This window comes from Ambystoma mexicanum, chromosome 9, assembly GCF_040938575.1.
Source record: "Ambystoma mexicanum isolate Mex_15411 chromosome 9, UKY_AmexF1_1, whole genome shotgun sequence".
NCBI lineage: Eukaryota > Metazoa > Chordata > Amphibia > Caudata > Ambystomatidae > Ambystoma > Ambystoma mexicanum.
This window is the reverse complement of record NC_090931.1, coordinates 1226184545-1226204144: the sequence shown is the minus strand read 5'-3', so window position 1 is coordinate 1226204144 and position 19600 is coordinate 1226184545. Positions and strand designations below refer to the sequence as shown.

The following is a 19600-nucleotide window of genomic DNA, read 5'->3' as shown; positions in this document are numbered from 1 at the left end:
ATACCTTCAAGCCTGATTACATAGAGAGGTCTTATGGTGCGCTGTATGGTTTGCAGCTGATCCTAAAATAAAGTTGCAAGAAATGCATAAGGAAAGTTGTATTTTAATGTATAGACCCTATTGCTGGCACATCACACTGTAAAAAATGTCAAACCTTGCCAGTCAACCACACTCGGTACTAGGCTGAAGGGTACCATATGCTGCCATTGCAAAGAATGATGCATTTCAAGACAATAAGAAGCCTTCTGGGGCTCTGTGTAGAGCACCTCAAGCCGCTGCCCCTTCAGGAAAGGATACAGGTGATTAATAAATGGGCCGTCAGAGGCTCCTGGTGTAGCACCATACAGTGGCAGCTTATCCAAGTGTGCAGCTTGTGGTGGGTGTGTCACTTGGCTGTGCCCCCCATGCAGTGCAAGTGTGGGGGCAGTTTTGCTTGTAACACGTCGCCACTTTTCAATCATAGGAAGATACCTCTCACTTGGGAAGTTACAAGAATCCAGTTACTCTTTTAAGACCATGAGACACCCACGTGTCCATCCTCAGGCATGCCAGCTTGGGTCCAACTGAGATTCATAGAACTGTGCACTTATCACGCGCAGCCAACATTCTGAGCTGACATTTGCTCACAGGCACCAATCACTTACTACCGTGCATCGAGGACTTGCAAGACCACATCCATATACAGCACTCAAGACCAGATACCACTTACGGCCAATCAAATGCTTCCGTCTGATAGAGCTAAGCTGGATTTAAGTGATGTGAAATGCCCCGAGTTCCCTTTCACTCATGCTTTTATTTGAAAGGCACAGAGAATAAAAACCATCAAATGCACTCTTTGGAGGCTGTGTGTGGCTGAATCATCTTTAATAGCAATTGCTGAGTATCCTGAAAGACAGTAAATCCACCTAAATAGTGCATTTATTCTTCCAACTGCTTTTCTGTTTGGAATTTGTTCATACAAGAACAATAGCAACACCTGCACTTGTTTGAAATAAATCCGGTAATCCTTTTGTTTTAGCCCTGAAATTTTTCTTCAGGGTTCTGTAGCTGTTGCTACTTTGTTTGCTTTCTGACTGTGCACATGTCAGTGCTGGTGTTGTCTTAGATCTCTGAAAAGCAAGTGCACATTATTCATGTGTTTGTACACTGAGGATGCACCAGTGAGCACTTCCCTTTGCAGATTTACAAGGAGCATGTGTCACTTGTATGCAAGAAATATTTTACTGAAATGCAGTGGACTGTGGGAAGGAAGGTTGATGCTGGTTTTCTCATTGTCAGATTTGCTCTACGTGATATAAACAGTGCTTTATTATTAAAATACTAATGTGCGTAAAATATGACATTTTCAGAGTGGAAATACATTATATGGTGTATTTTAACGCAATTTATGTTAATCGAAAAAAATAATGGGTAAAGGGTCCTGCTCCTTTTACGTGGAGGAGTAGTAACTTCAAACAAAATCTCACAGAATACCTTGAAAGCTCAACATAGTACATACGGCTAATTGTTGTATCTGCTCCTCATTGACTTGGATTGCACTGGGTTTTGGACTCAAACATATAGTATTCAGGGATGTCGGAGTAATACAATCCACGTTCAGCATGATTGGAAGTAGACATGAGATCATAAAATAAAGTACATTGAAGTCAAAGTTTAAAACGTACATGAAGAATATTATTCATATAATACCAAGAAATATTACAATTAATAATTACATAAGTACATTGAAAAAAGTAATGTATTTTGTTAGAGAAAAAGTGCTTAATCAAATGAATTTCTGTTATATTTTGTTTTAAATGATGTATATATTTTCTTAATGTATGCAACTTGAAGTATGCATTTAAAATGGTATCACTGTCCTGGGCCTTTTCTGCAGCTAATTGTATGTCATCATTGTTGAAATACACATTTTGTTTTATCTGGAAGATGAACTTGAAGTCTCATTGTTGCATGCATAAGGCAACAGCTCCCTCTGGTGGTGATAGCAGGCAAAGTGGGCAGGATGGCTTTGGACACACACATACATCTGGACTTCTATTATTTAGTATGATATGTGATAAATGTGGAATAATTGATGGTAAGACAATCACTTAATTCTTTGCTGTCTAACACAAAACTCACAATGAGGCCTTTGAAGTTGTTGTATTGTGGGACACTATAAGAAGGTGGTGAAAAGGAATCAAATTGGGTCCATTTGTTTTTGGTGGAATCCAAAGCCAGAATCACTTCAATTTTTCACGTACTAAATGTGCCACTGAAAAGTGTATAGTCATTGTCTCCTCCCCAACGTGTCGATCCTTCAAACTTTGAGTACTAGAGAAACTGTCTTCCGTTGTATAATGAAAAGCCTTGGTATAAATTGCTATATCACTATGTATTTGTCAAGCACAATCTACCATTTGCATGACATCTTTCCACTGATTAGATTCAGTATAAGGGCACCTGGCAAAACCCTGAAAAGCCCAGGTGGACGTACTTGAGTGAACAAAAACGAAATTTGAGGGTGAGAGGTCACAGCAATCCTACATATAAACACATATCACAGTCCTGAGTAATGCATTTCTGAACTGAATGTATTTAATCATATTTATCAAAGAATGGTGGGGATAGAGCACCCAGTGGTGTTTAAAATACAATACAAGTATGTATAATCCAGTAGACAAAAGAGCTGGATTTAAATGCAACCAACACAAACAGAAGCACTGCCAAAATGTGGTCAATTGTTCCAATTGTGCAGTTATAGAATGAACATAAACATAGTTTCATGGACATTTTGAGAAAAACAAACAACAATAATGCTTGAACTGTGCATTGTTCAGCTGGTATGATCATCGACACAACAGTGTTTCGGCCTAGAAAAGAGCTGTAAGATGCAGCTATGTGGGCAGGCCTTCATCAGGACGTGTGATGGAGTAGTCCCGGGGTCTCTATCTACAAATAATAAATGGAGTGTGATGAGTAAAGGAATGACCTTGAAATGAAATAATGATTCATTAAGCTCCCTGAGGATGCTTCATTAAAACAAAGAAAACAGCTTCACAGGAGTGTAGCCTGGTTCTTACCAATAGCTTATCCAGTGCTTGGATGAGCAGTAGAATCCATCATGGGTGTGGATATCTGGACGACACCAAAATATGCCAATTCAAGGGACAAATATGTACCTGGAACAAAATGATAGAATCTATAAGGATATTGTATAGATCCTAGTCCTCTCTCATTTAATGGAAACATAGGAAAAGTCTTACCTCAAGCGGTAAGAATTGTCTTCTTTAGTGGAAGGAGTGGTGACACCCACTATGTATGAATAGTGTCTTCTATAGTTGAATAAGTGGAGTCTCTCACTGTGCTCCAAGATTTCTAAACCTGGCTGTCCATACGTGGCAAAACCTGTGTATCAAAGAAACGCATGACCGTGGGGTTATCGAGGTGCACATGACAATCAGTGCCCAAACTTGATATAAATAAACGCAACTCGACAAAGGTGCATAAAGGGGAAAGAGTGATGGAATCCCCCTCTGTCTAGGCACGCATGAAGCGTGTATGCTAAAACTTACTTGAGCCCGGTTTCTTTTGCGTTCATCCAAGGCAGAGCTGCACGGCGTCTCCGGCAGCGAGAAAGTGAAATCGTCTCTGTGGAAACAGCGGGTTGTATTGTATGGACCCCAGCCAAGATCCTCTATTATTTGCAACGTAGTCGAGCAATCAAGGCCTAGCTTCTCAGGAGGTGAAGCAGGCTGGTTCTTAAGTACAGTGTAGTCCCCAATCAAGGCCTAGCTTCTCAGGAGGTGATGCAGGCTGGTTCTTAAGTACAGTGCAGTCCCCAAGCCCCCACAAAGGAATGTACACACACTGTATTACTGAAAATAGTCTTTAATATTCAAGGTTATGTACACTATCACAATAACTCACTTTGTGCTCATAAAATATACAATGGCAAATATATACAGTTCTAAAGTGGTACCACAATTAGTATCGGATCTCATTAAAGTGCATCAACTATACTCTGGTTAAATGTCACACAGATCACTTAATAAAGGCAACCAACAATAATAGACATAGGAGGAAAGCAGTTAATTGGAACAATTGGCAGAATACTGGCCCCTATCACTAGACACAGTTGTGTGGAGATCCCCCCGCCCCCACCTGGGCAACCTCTAAAATAGAGATATAACAAGCCCAGTCCATATATTGTTCTACAAGTCTTATTTCCTTCTATAATGTTTCTACCGCCCCCCCCCCTCCCCCCCCCCCCAATTGTACCTGGTGAAGCAGAGTTTTTCAAAGAGGTGTCGATGAATCCTTCTTGAGGGACTCCCTTTAAAGCAGGAGCCACGGATCGTCGAGAGACATCGAAGAAGGTGAACTTGGCATCGACATCATCTATGAAAGATTCGAGGGTGCCGAGACCACGGCGTCTATCCAAGCGGTACTCCTGCGAGGATGAGGTGTGCGGGGAACCTCGGCGTTGGATAGTTCAGGACTGCAAAGAGTTTCTGAAGAACTGTGGCCCGACAAGGGCGTCAAGTCGTCGAAGTCTTTGTGGTCTTTGGGTGGTGGGAAACCCACCAACGTATGTGCATCGGCGTCCTCAACTTTCTCTGGTGGGATAAAGCGGTCGACGGGGCGGACAAGGGAGTCCTTCGATTCAACAGTCTTGGGCAAAGGAGCGGGGTGCTCCGGTCGTCGGCGGCACGGTGTCAAGCGGTCCCCTCTTCTGGGCAACACGGCTTCGATGGGCCTCCAGCGGTTACGGCGATACTCCGAACCCTGGTCAACAGTGATGGACTTTGACGGCATCGATGTCCGGGTGCTTCACTTCATTCTCCTCGGTGGTCCCAGTCTCCGGTCGGCAGCCTTTCCAGGGTCTGACTTCCAGGGAGCTTCGGCGAAGGTCGGTGGTGCTCGATGGTCCCTCGGAGCATGGGAAGAGGGCGCCTAGCCAGGTTCTCTCTTGGATCAGTTCTCGACGAACTCGTCAGCTTTCGTATCGGGTCGAAGCAAATGCAACAGCAGTTCTTCTTCGAGCTGGGCGTTAAGGATAAGCAGTTCCAGTTACTCTTCAAGTGTTGACTCAGCTTCTGAACAATTTCCAGTGGTGGGAGGTCCCCAGATATACTATTCTGCCTCTCATCCACACTGCTGGGTCACACTCATCAGCCAATCAGGCATACAGTGCATTCAGACCATACTCCTCCCTCTCAGACACTCACAACAAGGAATGTGTATTGGGACAAGTACCCAACCATTCAACACTGCACACTGCATTCATACCAGTTTTGGGCAGGGCTGTCTCAGTCTTTTTCTCTCATACCAGAAACCAGACATCCACAACAAGAAGTGCATATTGGTCACACACTCCATTGACCCATGTCCCACCCACAGGGTGTACCCACAACATACAGTCACTGGGAAGGCTCCACCCAGTCTGGCCTGGACTTCCCAACAACACCATATATGGAACTTCCACCGAACAGTCAGTCAGGTGGAAGGGACAGAGCCAGGGCTTGCCAGGACTTTGGGAAAACAATGTAACAGGCAATAGAAAGCAAGAGGCCACAGGGGCCATCTTGTTTCCTATCAGGAATCAACTGATTCCAATGGCAGGGCCTGGGTATCCCAAAATGGAGGGTACTCAGAGCACCTGTCAAATTCAGCATGGAGCTGCCACCAGCCCATACCCTGCTCTGTGGGCCACACACAGGTGGACAAATAAGCACCTGCACATTGCTGGAAATGGATCACCCAGGAATAGGACAGCTGCACCCTATCCTTACCATACAAGAGTTTGATTTCAGGTTCTGTACCTTATAGCATGGTCAGTTGTACCCTGCTTGCTGAGTACTTCAGTGTCCCCACGGGTGCCAACTCGGGGGAACTAGATGCAAATGTTGGGCTATCACAAACAAAGGTCTACACAATTGTGAGCCATATTCATAATGACCATTTGGCCCAATCGAGATTCAACAGGGGCAACTGAAGAAAATGTGCACAATTTACTTATCTGCAACCTGCACCGTGAGGCTTCTCTTTGCAGAAGATGGTCTATTTGTATAAGCACCTCTGCTGTGGACATTCTCTTTGTGAATGTTGTAGTTGTATTACACTGTACCTCAACGCACCCAATGTCATTCTTAGAATTGTCCTTTGCGGCTCAACCATGTTGCCACCAGGTGAGTGAAAGTCAAAATATGTAATGGTTATTAGAGTCCTGAAGCACTGCAGCAACCAATCAGGTGGGGAGCACAGGAATTGTCTGTGGGAACACGCCTGCATTTTTTAGGGTCATTTGCCATGTCCCAAGTTGACGTTCCTCTCAACGCCTGTCCCTCTTCCTACGAGTGCTCCCGATCTCACCTAATGGCCCGTGTGCATCTCTCCACTGACCTGCAAAGCTTCAGCCATTTTTCCGTCTCTCCTAGTTCTCCCTCTGCCTGTTACCACGATGCCCACCTTGACCTGTTTAACTTTTTGGTTGCCTTGAGAGTAATTTTGCTGAACCACAAGGGTGCTAATGATAATGTCCTGGTGGTGAGCTGTACCATCCGGACAAGGCCTGGTGCCCCAGTAATGGCTGCCCTCGCTTGACTGTGGCCTTAACTTATGGGCTTCAGGCCCGTTACCAGATAGTGCAGCCCGCCCAGCAGCATTATCTCCTTATTAAGATCAAAAGTCCCAAAAAACGGGGAAAGTGAGGTACATGGGGCGGGGGAATAAGTATATGTCCCTGGGAATAAGGAATGAGCTCCCCCCATTAAAACAAGGGGATGGGGTTGTTGTAAACATCAATTTCGATTGTGTTAATTTCAGAATGTAGATCCGTCTAGTGATGCGCTTCCAGAGGAAAGCTTGCTCGTGTGACCTTTTGCAGAATCCTTGTGTGGTCATCACAGATGTGCATTATCAATTCTCTCTGACGACACACACAGTCCAGGTAAGATTTGTAGTGTTGGGATCTGTTCGAGGTGGTTGACTCTTGAGACCTTCCCAATTGTTGTCTGATCAGGGGATCCTGTAGCAGCATACATGGATTAACGATGCCCCGAAAATAGTCTAACTGATAAAGTCCTGGAGAAAAAGTAAAAATTGCAAGATTGTCGCTTAGCTGAACAGTGAGAACATCAATTTAAATGTCATTTATCATAATTTGTCATGAAAGTGTTAAATAGGTAGTGTGGTGTTTTTTGTTTAAATGTAACCTATTTTTTTGCAATGGGAAACTGTAATTAAATATATATTTTTAAATGAGATATTAAATTTACTATTGCGTTAGGGCGTGTATCCTAATTTGAACGTTCTGACATCTCGACCGTTCTGCACAGCAAGTAAAGGGGCATTAACGGTTAATAAAGCTGACATCTCGGCCTGTGATACTGTTCAGCAGCCTCACGCTGTTCTCTCCTCTCTTTTCCAGATCCTTGTTCACTTGGGGCTTTTAACGAAAGAGTCTGGCTTCAAGATTGCTGAGAATGCATTCAGCGGTGGCCCACTCGGCGAATTAGTACAGTGGAGTGATTTAATTACATCGCTCTACTTACTGGGCCATGACATACGGATTTCGGCTTCACTGGCTGAGCTCAAGGAGTAAGCAGATTACTTTCAATTTTAAAAGTGAAACACAAGAAAAGCGTTTGCAAACTGTTGGAGGCCTATATTAGTGCTTAATATGGCGAAGACGAAATCCAAAGTGATAATTCATTAAGTAGGAGATAAGTAGATTTATTTTTATGAGCTAAATATATACAGGGGCTGAACAGGGCATTGTGTCTTCAGGCTCCTGGGACTACATAAACGGAGCCCCGACACACTGCTCAGTAAGCTGCTTATTCTGCACAGTTACAGGTGCCTCCAACATCTGGAGAGGCGAATGATCCAGCCCGACCTTAATCCCTGGTCTCAAATCGCACAGGCTTTTTGTTCAATGTTTGAAACATTGCAGATTCATGCGTAAGTTAATTGTTGAATAAATGAATTGCTTTAAAGTTTCACCACGCCCCATGCCTCATCCAGTGGAGAAAGTTGTGTTTAATGAAGCACTAGCAAAAAGACAGACAGACATGATAACGCTCTCATCAATTGTTGAAAATCAATGATCTTGTAAGTCGCTGTCCGAGTTGCTTATTGCTTGATGTGCGTTTCACCCTGAAGTAAACTGCTCTGAGAATGGGCGTGTGTGGCTGGCTGACATGCAAGCTGGTGTTGCTGCATACTTTCTGTGCTCTCTCCCCACCTGTCGTCTCACCCTGACGTGCTTTAGTTCATTGCGGTGCAAATATCTAGGAAACTGTGGGGCCTTCAAACATGGTGCTTTGAGTTTTATTCCTTGTGCCAAGACCGGTCCTTAAATGCCCACATTGATGTTTAGCCGATTTCAGGCGACCAACCATCTCATGTATGAAGGTGCTGAAATCTGGGGAAAGGGGTGGGGTGTTCCTAATGTCATGTCTCCATTAATGTCTACAGGGTCCTAATGGGCAACTATGCAAATATAGTGCAGATTGATGAAACGGTGTGGAATTGTATAAGGAACAACGCTTCACCAAGCCACAAACAAATTTGGACTTGGATTACATTAAATATCTGTATTCTGAGTACATTGACGCAAATTATGTTTTTGGTATTTTAGCAGCATTGTAGGCTCTTTTATTTTAAATATGTATAAACGTCCCTCTATTATACTAACAAAATAAAATATCTGTCGCATTTTACCCTGCAATTCTGTGGGCCCAATACTATCTTTCATTGCAGACTTAACACACATCCCTTTAAGTTGCACATTACCAACTCTGAATGCTTTTGAGCTGTTAGATCAATATTTGCCAGGAATGTTATCTTATCTTGGGCCACTCCTGTCTTAATTAGTAAATACTAATCGCTTGAGGAAACCTCCACTTGTTGGCCGCTTTCTCCGTCGGTGGATTCACATGTGTGATTTGGCCACACCCCCTTGACGGAGACATAGGTTTTTCCCTGTTAAGACAATTCCCTAGTACAAATATGTAATTACAAAATGCAGTCACCTTACCCCTGCTGCCAAATTGCACTGCACCAGTGGAAAGTGTAATACATCCGATCCCTCTCTCTTAATCCGAATCGTGCAAAGTTTTTGGGAGGATGGCGTGGTCTCCTAATATTTATATATGTTTACTCAAATGTTATGAATTGTTTCCAATTGCAATCCTTGTTTTTCCTTACCCAGGATAATGAAGAAGGTTGTTGGCAACCGGTCGGGCTGCCCCACACAGGGGGATAAAGTGGTGGAACTGATCTACATTGACATTGTGGGGCTCACCCAGTTTAAGAAGACGCTTGGGCCCTCGTGGGTGCATTATCAGTAAGTGTTTTACAAGTATGGCCACATTTTACTTGGTTTACATGTTTGCTTTACATATAAGGGAGAAATTGGTGTTACTTCATTATAATAACTTGCGAGTCACATCCGAAATGGAGTCCTCCTCATTGTTTGTAAAATAAAATGATGGACTTTGTGGACAGACTGTTTTCTCTTAGTCACTCCTAATTGTTTTGATTTTGCTTGTCTATAGATGTTAGTAACTTACAGCTCTAATCTATAATAACTGTTGCTGTGAGTACCCTGTTCCTATGAACCCATCATTTGCAAAGGAAGATCATGCCATCAGTTTGCAATATTCTTTTAGGTGAAGTAACTACTTAAAGCCCTGAGATGTGCACCCATTGCTGGCATTGCCTAAAACAAGCTAATGGTTATTTTTTATTTTTTTTAATTTATTATAATTGTATCTTCAGAAACGGAACATTTACAATAATAACAATTTACACACATTTTACGAATTCTTAACACAATTTGTCATATTTTCCAATTTCATAAATACCAGACATTTATCAAAATATAAAAGGAACACATATATACCAATTTAAAATAATAATACACCACATTAAGAAGCTAAAAAAAGAAAATTCAAGTCATTGTCATATCATTCCATATCTCATTTAACAAGCCCAATACATACATTTGTCTACCATGAACTCCTGTCATAATCATCACAATCCTATTCCATGTCTGTCGGTCTGTTCCAACATCATAACCATCGATCTCCAGACCCTATAAAAGGCCAATAATGCAGTGTTTGAGGTACAATTAAGGCAAAGCATCCAAAACTCATCGCTTTTAATGTAATGATTGTGGACAAGATGGCCCAATGTTACCATATACAAAGAGCCAAGGCAAGGGCATTCCGTCAATACATGTCTAGGTGTTTCAAGGTTAGAGGGGATATGGCAGATCCTCCAGAATCTAGTGTTGCAGGGAATCGCTCTCCGGGTCCCACAGATGGCCAGAACCGGAAGTTGATTTAGCGAAGCCGAAGATAGAAATCTCTGACTCGAGGGTCAGGGCATACTTCTAAATAACTCTCGGGCTTCAGATATTAGTGAACCACTGACACCATATAAGAGTAACATTTTAGGGTACTAAGATGATCATAGTTATGTACCAAATCATATTTCTGAATTCTTCGCTTCAGGGCACCTTTCAGTGTTTCAAAGTTGGAACAATGCTTATAATCCAGGCACCAACTTCTCACAAAGTTCTTTGAATAACCGAGCATAATTAGTATATTTACTTCCCTACAGGCCAGACTCTTAACTAGAGCCCAATATATTTAATAAAGGGCATGTGGGGGAGGTTCTAGCTTTTAGCATCAAACAGCCTCTACATATTAGTAATAGCGCTCTGAGTGAGACAAGTCCCAGTTCCAGGCGAATGTATTCAACCGAGGTTTCCTCTGGTAGCTGTAAAACCATTCTCCAAAATCTGGCTTCCACCCCGTTTAGCCATTTTACGTCTTTTATGGCAAGAGCCTCAAGCCCATATAGTACCGTTGGGCATAAGCATTGATTGTATAACATTAACACCCCAGATATTGTGAAACCCCACACACTTTCTACATACCCCTGTAATCTGCCTTGCCTTGACAACCTTGGTATCAATAATGTCAGCATACCTTTTGGTTCTAGACATCTCCAGGCCCAGGTATTCATAGCTGTCCACATATTCAACTGTCCCAATAGAAGATCCCAGTTTCACCTTACAGATTTTATTGGGAGGAAACCAGCATCCCTTTGGTTTTACCAAGGGTGACCGAGAGTTTATACTCATTTCATATGTAGCCAGTCCCTCCAGCATCACATTCAGGCCTGACACCAAATGGTCAAAAATGACCAGATTGTCGACGTATAACATGCCTCTAATGCTGATGTTACCTATCTGCGGTGGGCAACCGGATTAAACTAGCAACCTGGCCAAAAGATCTGCTACATAGATGTTAAGGGGGCCAGCATACCACCCTTCCTTACTCCTTTATTAATAGGTATTTTATCTGACAGGAGCCTCATGTCATTTAAACTAATACGAACCGCAGTACCCTCATGTAAAGCTCTGATGACCTCTTAGAGCCAACTGGGCACCCCAACTGTCGCACTTTACCCCACAGGATGTGCCGATCTATCTGATCAAATGCTGACCGAAAATCAACAAAAGCATTATACAAAGAAGGACCAGCCGCAGAACTGGCCTGTGAGATAAATGAGTCTAAAATTATGTACTGCGCATAAACCAGGTCTAATGCCCGTCTGGCATGGGTGTAGAATCTCTGCCATGTCAAACCAGGCTTGAAGATGTTCTAGTATGCAAGTTGCAAGAATCCTCCCGGTTACATCAAGCAATGACAACAGCCTATAATTATTAGGGCATAGACGGTCACTTGTCTTAAAGACCGGGACCAATATAGCCTCTTTCCATGAGTCAGGGATACGTTTACTCCTGCATACATTAGTAAACAATTGGTGCAGGGCTTCAATACCGCAGAAGAGAGGCCATTTGGGCCCAGGGCTCTGGAATTTTTTAAGGCACTTAAGTGCTGACTGATTTAATTTATTTATTCACTACATGTATAGCAACATGCCTTGTGGATACAACATGAAAACAATTCCACAAACAAATCCATACCTCATTAATGCTTATCAACAATTCCTAATACCCACAATTCATTTCATGTTCAACATTTACAATAATTCACATAAAAATGTATCCGTAATTGCCAAAGCAAATTTAAATCTCCTAAAAACATTAAATACATACATCTGATAATAACACATTAGATTAATCTCTCCATTATTTCGATACATTTCCAATAAAATTTTACAATATAAAAAATCAGATTAATATCACATCCATTAAGAAATGCAGGCCATATCATGGTGTGGTCAGCCATGTTGATGCTGTTATATGCCTTAAGATATTTCCAGTGTGTATTCACCAAACATTCACATTCTAATAGTATAATGTTCTAAATTCTCAAGTGTCAATTCCACACAACCGACAATAGCGTTTATTACTCGGAATCCCCCACTGAGAACCCTGAGTCAATAAGGCAATACTTATAAGTTTGAGCCTTACGTATTGCTTCACAATTGTACTATTAGGAAGGGCTTTAATGTGTAAGGGCGTAATATCTCTTTTTACAATGTACTCACAGAATGAAGTATGATTTGTACCAGAAAACAGATTGATTAAATACTGTTCTCTGCTATGCTCAGTTAGTTTTTTCTTGCAACAGTTCTTTCTAATATAGACTGTGCCGTCCGGTCTCACTCTACAACATCCTTCTTGCCATTTCATGCAGGTACCAAACATCTTACCCAGGGTGCCCATTGTGAGATAATTATCAAGGTCTCAAAAGGTAGCCATCAATGCACCAATCATTGTGTCGGGCCCTATTTTGAGCAATTTGTCACAAAAAACAAGATCGTTTTTTTGATTGCATCATACAAGATACCAGGTAGCTCAAACTCTAGATAGAGTAGTTCAACAGATGTCGACAGAGTTAATCCAATAGCTTCATATCTTCTCAGAAAATTTGATGCAATTACCGCCCCATATTTCAACACCATAAAAAGATTGATCGAACTTTCGTCTGATAGAGTAACACCACTGTCTGAAATGACATACTGCATTGTTTGTTTACAAAGCGATTTATCATATTGATTACATTTACACTTTCACTTCCCAATGCGTATCCCATTTCAGATTGCTCTGTAGATGTAATCCTAGATATTTATAGGTATCTACGTTCTCTAACCTCACAGCGTTCAGGGTACATGGATAAATTCTATTCCTACAAGGTGTGGGGGACAATACCATTGTCTTGCTCTTCTCAGTGTTTATTACCAAACCATTTTGACTTGCGTATTTCTCTAGTGATTCAACAAGACTCTGCAGCCCCCTTGGAGTGTGGTCAACCAGCACCCAAGTTTTTGGCATAGGCCAGCCAATTTAGGGAGTGGAGACCTACTTTAACTGGGCATAGAAGAGGGTTTAAGAATTCCAGCCCCATGTCAAAGAGGAATACATTAAAAAGGGTGGTCACAACCACACACCCCTGCTTAACTCAGCAACGGGTGCTGAAGGGGGCTCTTAGGCTTCCCTGAACATCCAATCTAATTCTGCAATAGCATCTTCAATAGACCGGCTGGTATGCTCCATGCCGTAAGCTTTTTCCATAGCAACCCCCGGAGCACCGTATCAAATGCGGCTGAGAAGTCTATGAAAGCTGCATATACTTTAACATTCCTTCTTGCCCAAGCATATTCAATGGAGGATACCGATGTCAGTAAGTCATATGCCTTGTTAGGTTTTAACAAAACCCATCTAATTTGGGGGCAGGATCCCATTTGTATCAATCCAGAATTATGTTGCTTATTACTCCTTTCTGCTGTACCTTTATATTTACGTGGCTCCATTAAGGCTTCCTTAATGTTAGCAACCATTTTTGCAAAAGCAGAAACAATATCTTCTCTCTCAACCTCACTATTAGGTCGTCGTAAATTCCATTGAATGCGGTAATGAGCAAGTGTGATAAATTTGCCACTCAATTTTTATTTATTGTTCCCATCGAATATGCTTCCCTTGTGTATTAATGGAGATGTTTCCATTCATGGATGTTAATATTGGCTGATCACATTTTGCTAGCGATGTCAGTAACGCACACAATGGGAAGTGGTCGATTTCACTGTGGTGTAGAATCGCCATATCTTTAATGAGCTGTATACCAATTTTATTCACAAATATATAATCGAGGGTTGTGGGTAATTTACCACTTACTCGGGTATAACCCATTGGGGCATCATCTAAACAATTCCCGTTTAGCCTCATCATGGCATACTCCTCCATTAAGGAAAATTAGATGCAGTTTTTGCAGACACACTGCGCATAAACACTGAATAAAACTAGTTGATTAAGCGTGTCTGCAGTGTTTCCGCTGAGAATTGAATCAGGCTCCAGATTCAATTCTCAGCGGAAACGCTGCAGACACGCGGAAACGCTTCCTTACTTCCTTGTTGCAATTGCAAATGACAGTGGAGCCCATGAGAAATCCATCTTAAATTGCTTACCTTCAATTAGGTTCATATTTGAACTACATCTGCTCACAGCCTCAGAGGAAGGGCAAGTGCCCAAAACACGTGTCAGGCTACCTCAGTGTCAATTAAAAATCACTTAATCAACTAGTTTTATTCAGTGTTTATGCGCAGTGTGTCTGCAAAAACTGTATCTAATTCTACTTACCTGGCGGTAGTCTTGGCAAACCCCGCCCCCTGCATTCACCTGCAGCTTTCTTCACTACTCCTGAGTTTCTTAGGTCCTTGCGCTGAACCTCGCCAGTCCCCCCTTTGCCAAATTAATTTTTCCTCCATTAAGGAAACCCATTTTTTTTACCTTGCCTGTTTGCAGTACTTGGAGCAGTGAATGGCTCAGAGAGATGGGTATCGAACTGGTTTAATCTAACTATTTCAATGAGGGCATTGAAGCCACCTACTTATAGCGTTGGTACTGAACTATGATATTTCTTCAAAATGTTTCCCACTGTTGCTACATTCACGTCTGTTGCACTATTCATGTTTGTTTGTATGGCGCCTATACACAGTGTTTCAAAGCGCTGCAAGGAGGGAGGGGACATGGGAGAAATACACGTACATTCTTACAAGTCCTTGAAACAGTACAGAATGTGAAAAATGTACTATCAAATCATAACAAGTGCATAGAACAATAAGGGAGTCAAAAGGGGGAAGGAGGGAGACAAAACTAGCAGTAACATTACTATGCCTGACGACAATTGTTGCAGTGCAAGAGTGACTAGAAGAGGGGGAGGGAGGGGAGACAACACAAGTGACTATCAATTTAAGGTCAATGGCCTGTCAAGATAGTGCTGGGCTGCAAAGACAGGCCCTACAAATTACTATGCCTAACCGCAATTGGGGTAGTGCCCGAAAATGACAGACGGCAGTAAGGGAGGGGAGGAAGGGAGGGAGGAAGAGGGAAGTGGAGAAGGGGGAGATAAGGAGGGGGGCAGAGGGCGTAGGGGCAGGCAGAAAGACAGGAAAGGCGAGAAGGGGAAGAGAGCAATCACAAGGGGCAGAAGGGAAGAAAGAGGAAAAAAGGAGAAGGAAGACACGGAGACACTGTCGGGGGGGCATTGGGAGAACACTCAAAGGGGAACATTACATAAACTCACCAGGGCATTGACCCCCACGGGGCATTAGGGGCACACACACTCACAGGGGCATTGGGGGCAAACACTCATGGGGGACATTGGGGGCACACAGACACTCATGGGGGCACACAGACACACACGGGGGCGGCAAATGCGGCGTACCGTGGTGGACAGGGCCTTAGGAGTGGGCCTTGTGAGGAGGGCCGGCCATCAATATATTATACATTAATTAATATCATGCGAGTTGTTCTACGGGTCATTTCTGCTGCTAGAACTGTTGGCACAGAGCTTACAGCGTGACAGCAGATATCAGTAATCCACCCATCGGTCTCCCCTTCGGCCCTTTGGATGCTATTTTAGTAATGGTTGTACGTCTATCAAAGTCAATATGCTCACATAGCCTGGTCTCCTGTAACGCAACCAGAGTAGTTGCTTAGGTGAGATATTAGTCCTCCATCACTGAAAATTTGAGCAAATCCTCTGGTGTTCCATGATATTACTAAATGGGTGTCATCGAGACATTTGCACAAAGTGATTTTAGAAGATTGTTGGAAGCCATTGCCAGTACCCACTTCCTGCTTCATTAATATCAGGAGGGGGCAAGTGTGCCCGTCATTGGCTTGCATGCAGATGTGTGTTACTAGGATGGATATCACAGTAGTCTGGTGTTTGTCGTCGGCCCATTGAACAGCCTGCCTGTTGGTTTTACTAATCTCTTTACACTTATTCGGAATATGGGTGGGTGTTTTACTTGTTTTTGGGGTGGGAATTTCATGTGCCAGTTGTGACTTGGTCACAGGGATTTGTGTAATATCAATTAGGTAGCCCATTTTGAAGATCGCATCCTGATGTAACTTTACGTTGTCTAATAGTTCAGTAGCCTTGTGATCACATTAGTGATGTTATGATGACTATGATCTACTTGATCAACTAGTGATATGCCATCCGATAATATTATGTGCATTGGTGCAATATTATGAAATAAGCTAAGGAGTGCTGTCCTGTTCAGTGGAAGGGCAAAGCCATTTGTTGGCATCGCTTGTAGCTGGAGTACCTTTAGCGAGTTGGCCATCTGCAACAAGTCATTTTCTTTTTGGGGATTAATGGTAGTGATCGGAGCTTTTCTATTCATGGGCGCATTAGTCAGTGCCTCTGTTCAAGCTGTCTATCATTTTTGGAGTCCTCACTCAGATGAACAGTCAGCATAACTTGAAGATTTGATGCCGCAATATCATCATTTACCACACAATTATTTATTAATGGAACTGTATTTCCAACTCTCTGCAAGGGCACATTGCTGCCAAAAACTCCTATAGCACTTGTTGTAGAAACAGGTGTCACAGGCATGCCAAGCGAAGCAGCCGCCGTTGTTTTAGCCTTCTGCTTATCTCATGGTCGTTTAGCATACATTGCTGCCTGTGATGCTACCTTATTTTACTTTTTTGATATATGGTTATTTTTGTACTTTGTGTTAAACTCGTCTTACAAACACCTGGGGCCTGATTCATGGAAGCGTTTTATAATGGCACAATCCCATAGGAAAACGTTCCATGAATCGGGCCCCTGGTGTGGCTGAAAATATCTGGGGAACAGGATGTGGATTTGCATTTGCACAGAACGCACTAGAATCAGTGTTGGTAGATTGATCATGCACAGTTTTCCTTCCTCGATTAATGCTTTTATGCAATAAGGATTGCAAATCGATCTTAATTTCCAGCTTTTCACATTTATCTATCAGTATTTTTAGCAATCGTTCAAAAGCCTGGAACATTTCGTCTGAGGTCATGCTATCCATACTCGATATGCTAGCCGTTCTGGCTGTTGTAACGCATGTTGTCATTTGGTACTGGGGTACTACTTTTGTCCTGAGTATGTGGTGATTGGAATTCTTTGGCAGTGTCCAGAATTAATTGCAGGATTGGTTGCTTGTGGCTGCAGTATAGATACCGCATGCCTATTTGAGGCTGAAACAGGATTACAAGGTTTGTCAGGAGTGGCAAGCATATTGATGGGGGGGGGGGCATTCTTAGAATGATCCAATTCAGCACCTATTTGTGCCTCAGTTTTCAGTGAGCATTGCTCTAGATCTTCGGGGTCCCTTAGTGGCGGTAAGGAGTGGTCCAGTGAGGGAGGGATCTAAGTGCTCGAGCACCTTCTCATCCATCCATGCTCGTGTTAATGTCAATTTGGTAATTAAGAGGGTAATAATCCAATATTGCACGAGGTGGGTGCATGTATTTGGGCATCATTAATAATCATGGAATCGAAAATACATCCAGGAATACTCATAGCCATTACCCCCATCTTCTGACCTTGTACAGGAGTTGGGGATGTGTCATCCACGCTGTTTTGTTTTAAGCTCATTCCGGGTCAGACTATTGACATTCATGTCACTCTCTGGTTTTTTTTTCCGTTCTCCATGTTACAGCTCAGAAGTATGAGCTCAGCCAGCAAGTGTGCATATAACCAGTCTTTTCCCTGGTTACACGTACACCCACACAACTTGCGTTTCATTTGGTATAGCTACTTCCTTTAAGTTAAACACACAGAATCGAACACTACACAACACAACACTGATAATGTAATGTGCGCGTGCTATACGCAGGTCGATTTTGTGTATATTTCCGAAGGAGCAATAAGAAGCAGCCTTTTAGCCTGTTATTAGCCTGTTACCGATTAGATAAGTACAGCGGCCTACGTGTGCTCACGAAATCTCCACAACGCGGAGCACTGGTATTAACAAAGAATGCTATGTAACAACAGTCGCAATACAATTACAATGCAATTACAGTTCACACAAGTTTTACCGTCACCGTACCGGTCACGGTTCACAGCTCACAGACACTTCTGAGGCACTTCCACAGTGAGACCTGGGCCCTGTTAGGATTCTCCACATCGCCCCCACCTTACAGGTCCTGAAAGTGAGAGTCAATTTTTCACGATTCCCACGCATCCCCTCCTAAGATCTTCTATGTACCCAATTACAAAATCTGGTCTGCAATCTAATTCTTTCCTGCTTTATCATGTCTGGGGAGACATTTAGAGAACTAACAGCCCGAAGATCTCTTCTTAATAACTTCTCGGGATCATAACAATGTCTATGTGCTTTCCCAGTCAAGGTCAGGAGCTAGATATCCATTTTAACCATCCTTCAGTGTTATTAGGTGAAGTGCATAGATTTAACCTGACATCAGACGGCTCATTTTGTAACAAGTCACATGTTTTAGACACATTTTTATTAGACCATAGGCGTCAATGTCCTTATAGTGAGTCTCTTTGCAGGCCCTTGCTCTACCTTATGATTTAACTCCAGCCCCCAATTTCCAGACAAGGAGGCATGATCACTGGTAATTTGTGAAGATATTAAGATCTTTGCACTCTCTCAATCAATGGGAGGCTACAAGCAATATAATCCAGCGTGGCACTGTGGTTCCCCATTTGCCACGTTTTGCTTCCCTGGTATATCACCACAAACTCCATTTTGAACCACCAAGTCCCAATCGTTCAGGAACTAATGGTTATGACTGAATTTATTGCACTTTCGAAGGTTAGAATTTGTTAAAGGTAAGTTTGAGTTTGCCCATTTAAAATGCCATGCTAAGATCAAGGCTTCCTCTCCAATAAAATAGGTAATTTCTCAGGGCCTAGACATTGCATCAGCAGAAGAGTTTAGAGTGGTTTATAGTGAAAATGTCGACTGCAAAAATGTGAAAAAATAATGTCAGAAAAAAAAAATGTAGAATGTGGTTTTAAAAAACATTTTAATCGCCATCAGGCCTATTTTGCGCCCTCCGACCATGACGGACGGAAGGTCCCTCTTCAAGCCCTGCACCAAATGCGGGCTACGGAGCGTGTTTGTGCAGGACAAGCCACCTGCAATGCCTCTTCTGCCTGCACCCGGATCACAAGGAGGTGGAGTGTGAAATTTGCCACCGGTTCTCCAGAAAGACGATGAGGGACAGGCATAGTAGACTGGTGGCGTGGCTCAACGCCAAAGCCACTGCCCCATGTGACAAGCAGGGTCATGCCTCACCCAGAACCGGCCGGTCCGAATAGCAGTCTTCTAAGTCCTG

The 19600-nt window shown here is 42.8% G+C and overlaps 1 protein-coding gene across 4 annotated transcripts in view; it reads left to right on the top strand.

Annotated features, from left to right (window-relative positions):
- The window catches only part of MGAT5 (alpha-1,6-mannosylglycoprotein 6-beta-N-acetylglucosaminyltransferase), a 1044542-nt gene that overhangs the window by 581825 nt on the left and 443117 nt on the right, over nucleotides 1-19600 (top strand). For all 4 annotated transcript variants that reach the window (XM_069616573.1, XM_069616570.1, XM_069616572.1 and 1 more), the window contains 2 exons: nucleotides 7412-7581; nucleotides 9197-9331. In XM_069616573.1, coding sequence (XP_069472674.1) covers nucleotides 7412-7581; nucleotides 9197-9331 — 305 coding nt within the window. The remainder of the gene's footprint in view (nucleotides 1-7411; nucleotides 7582-9196; nucleotides 9332-19600) is intronic.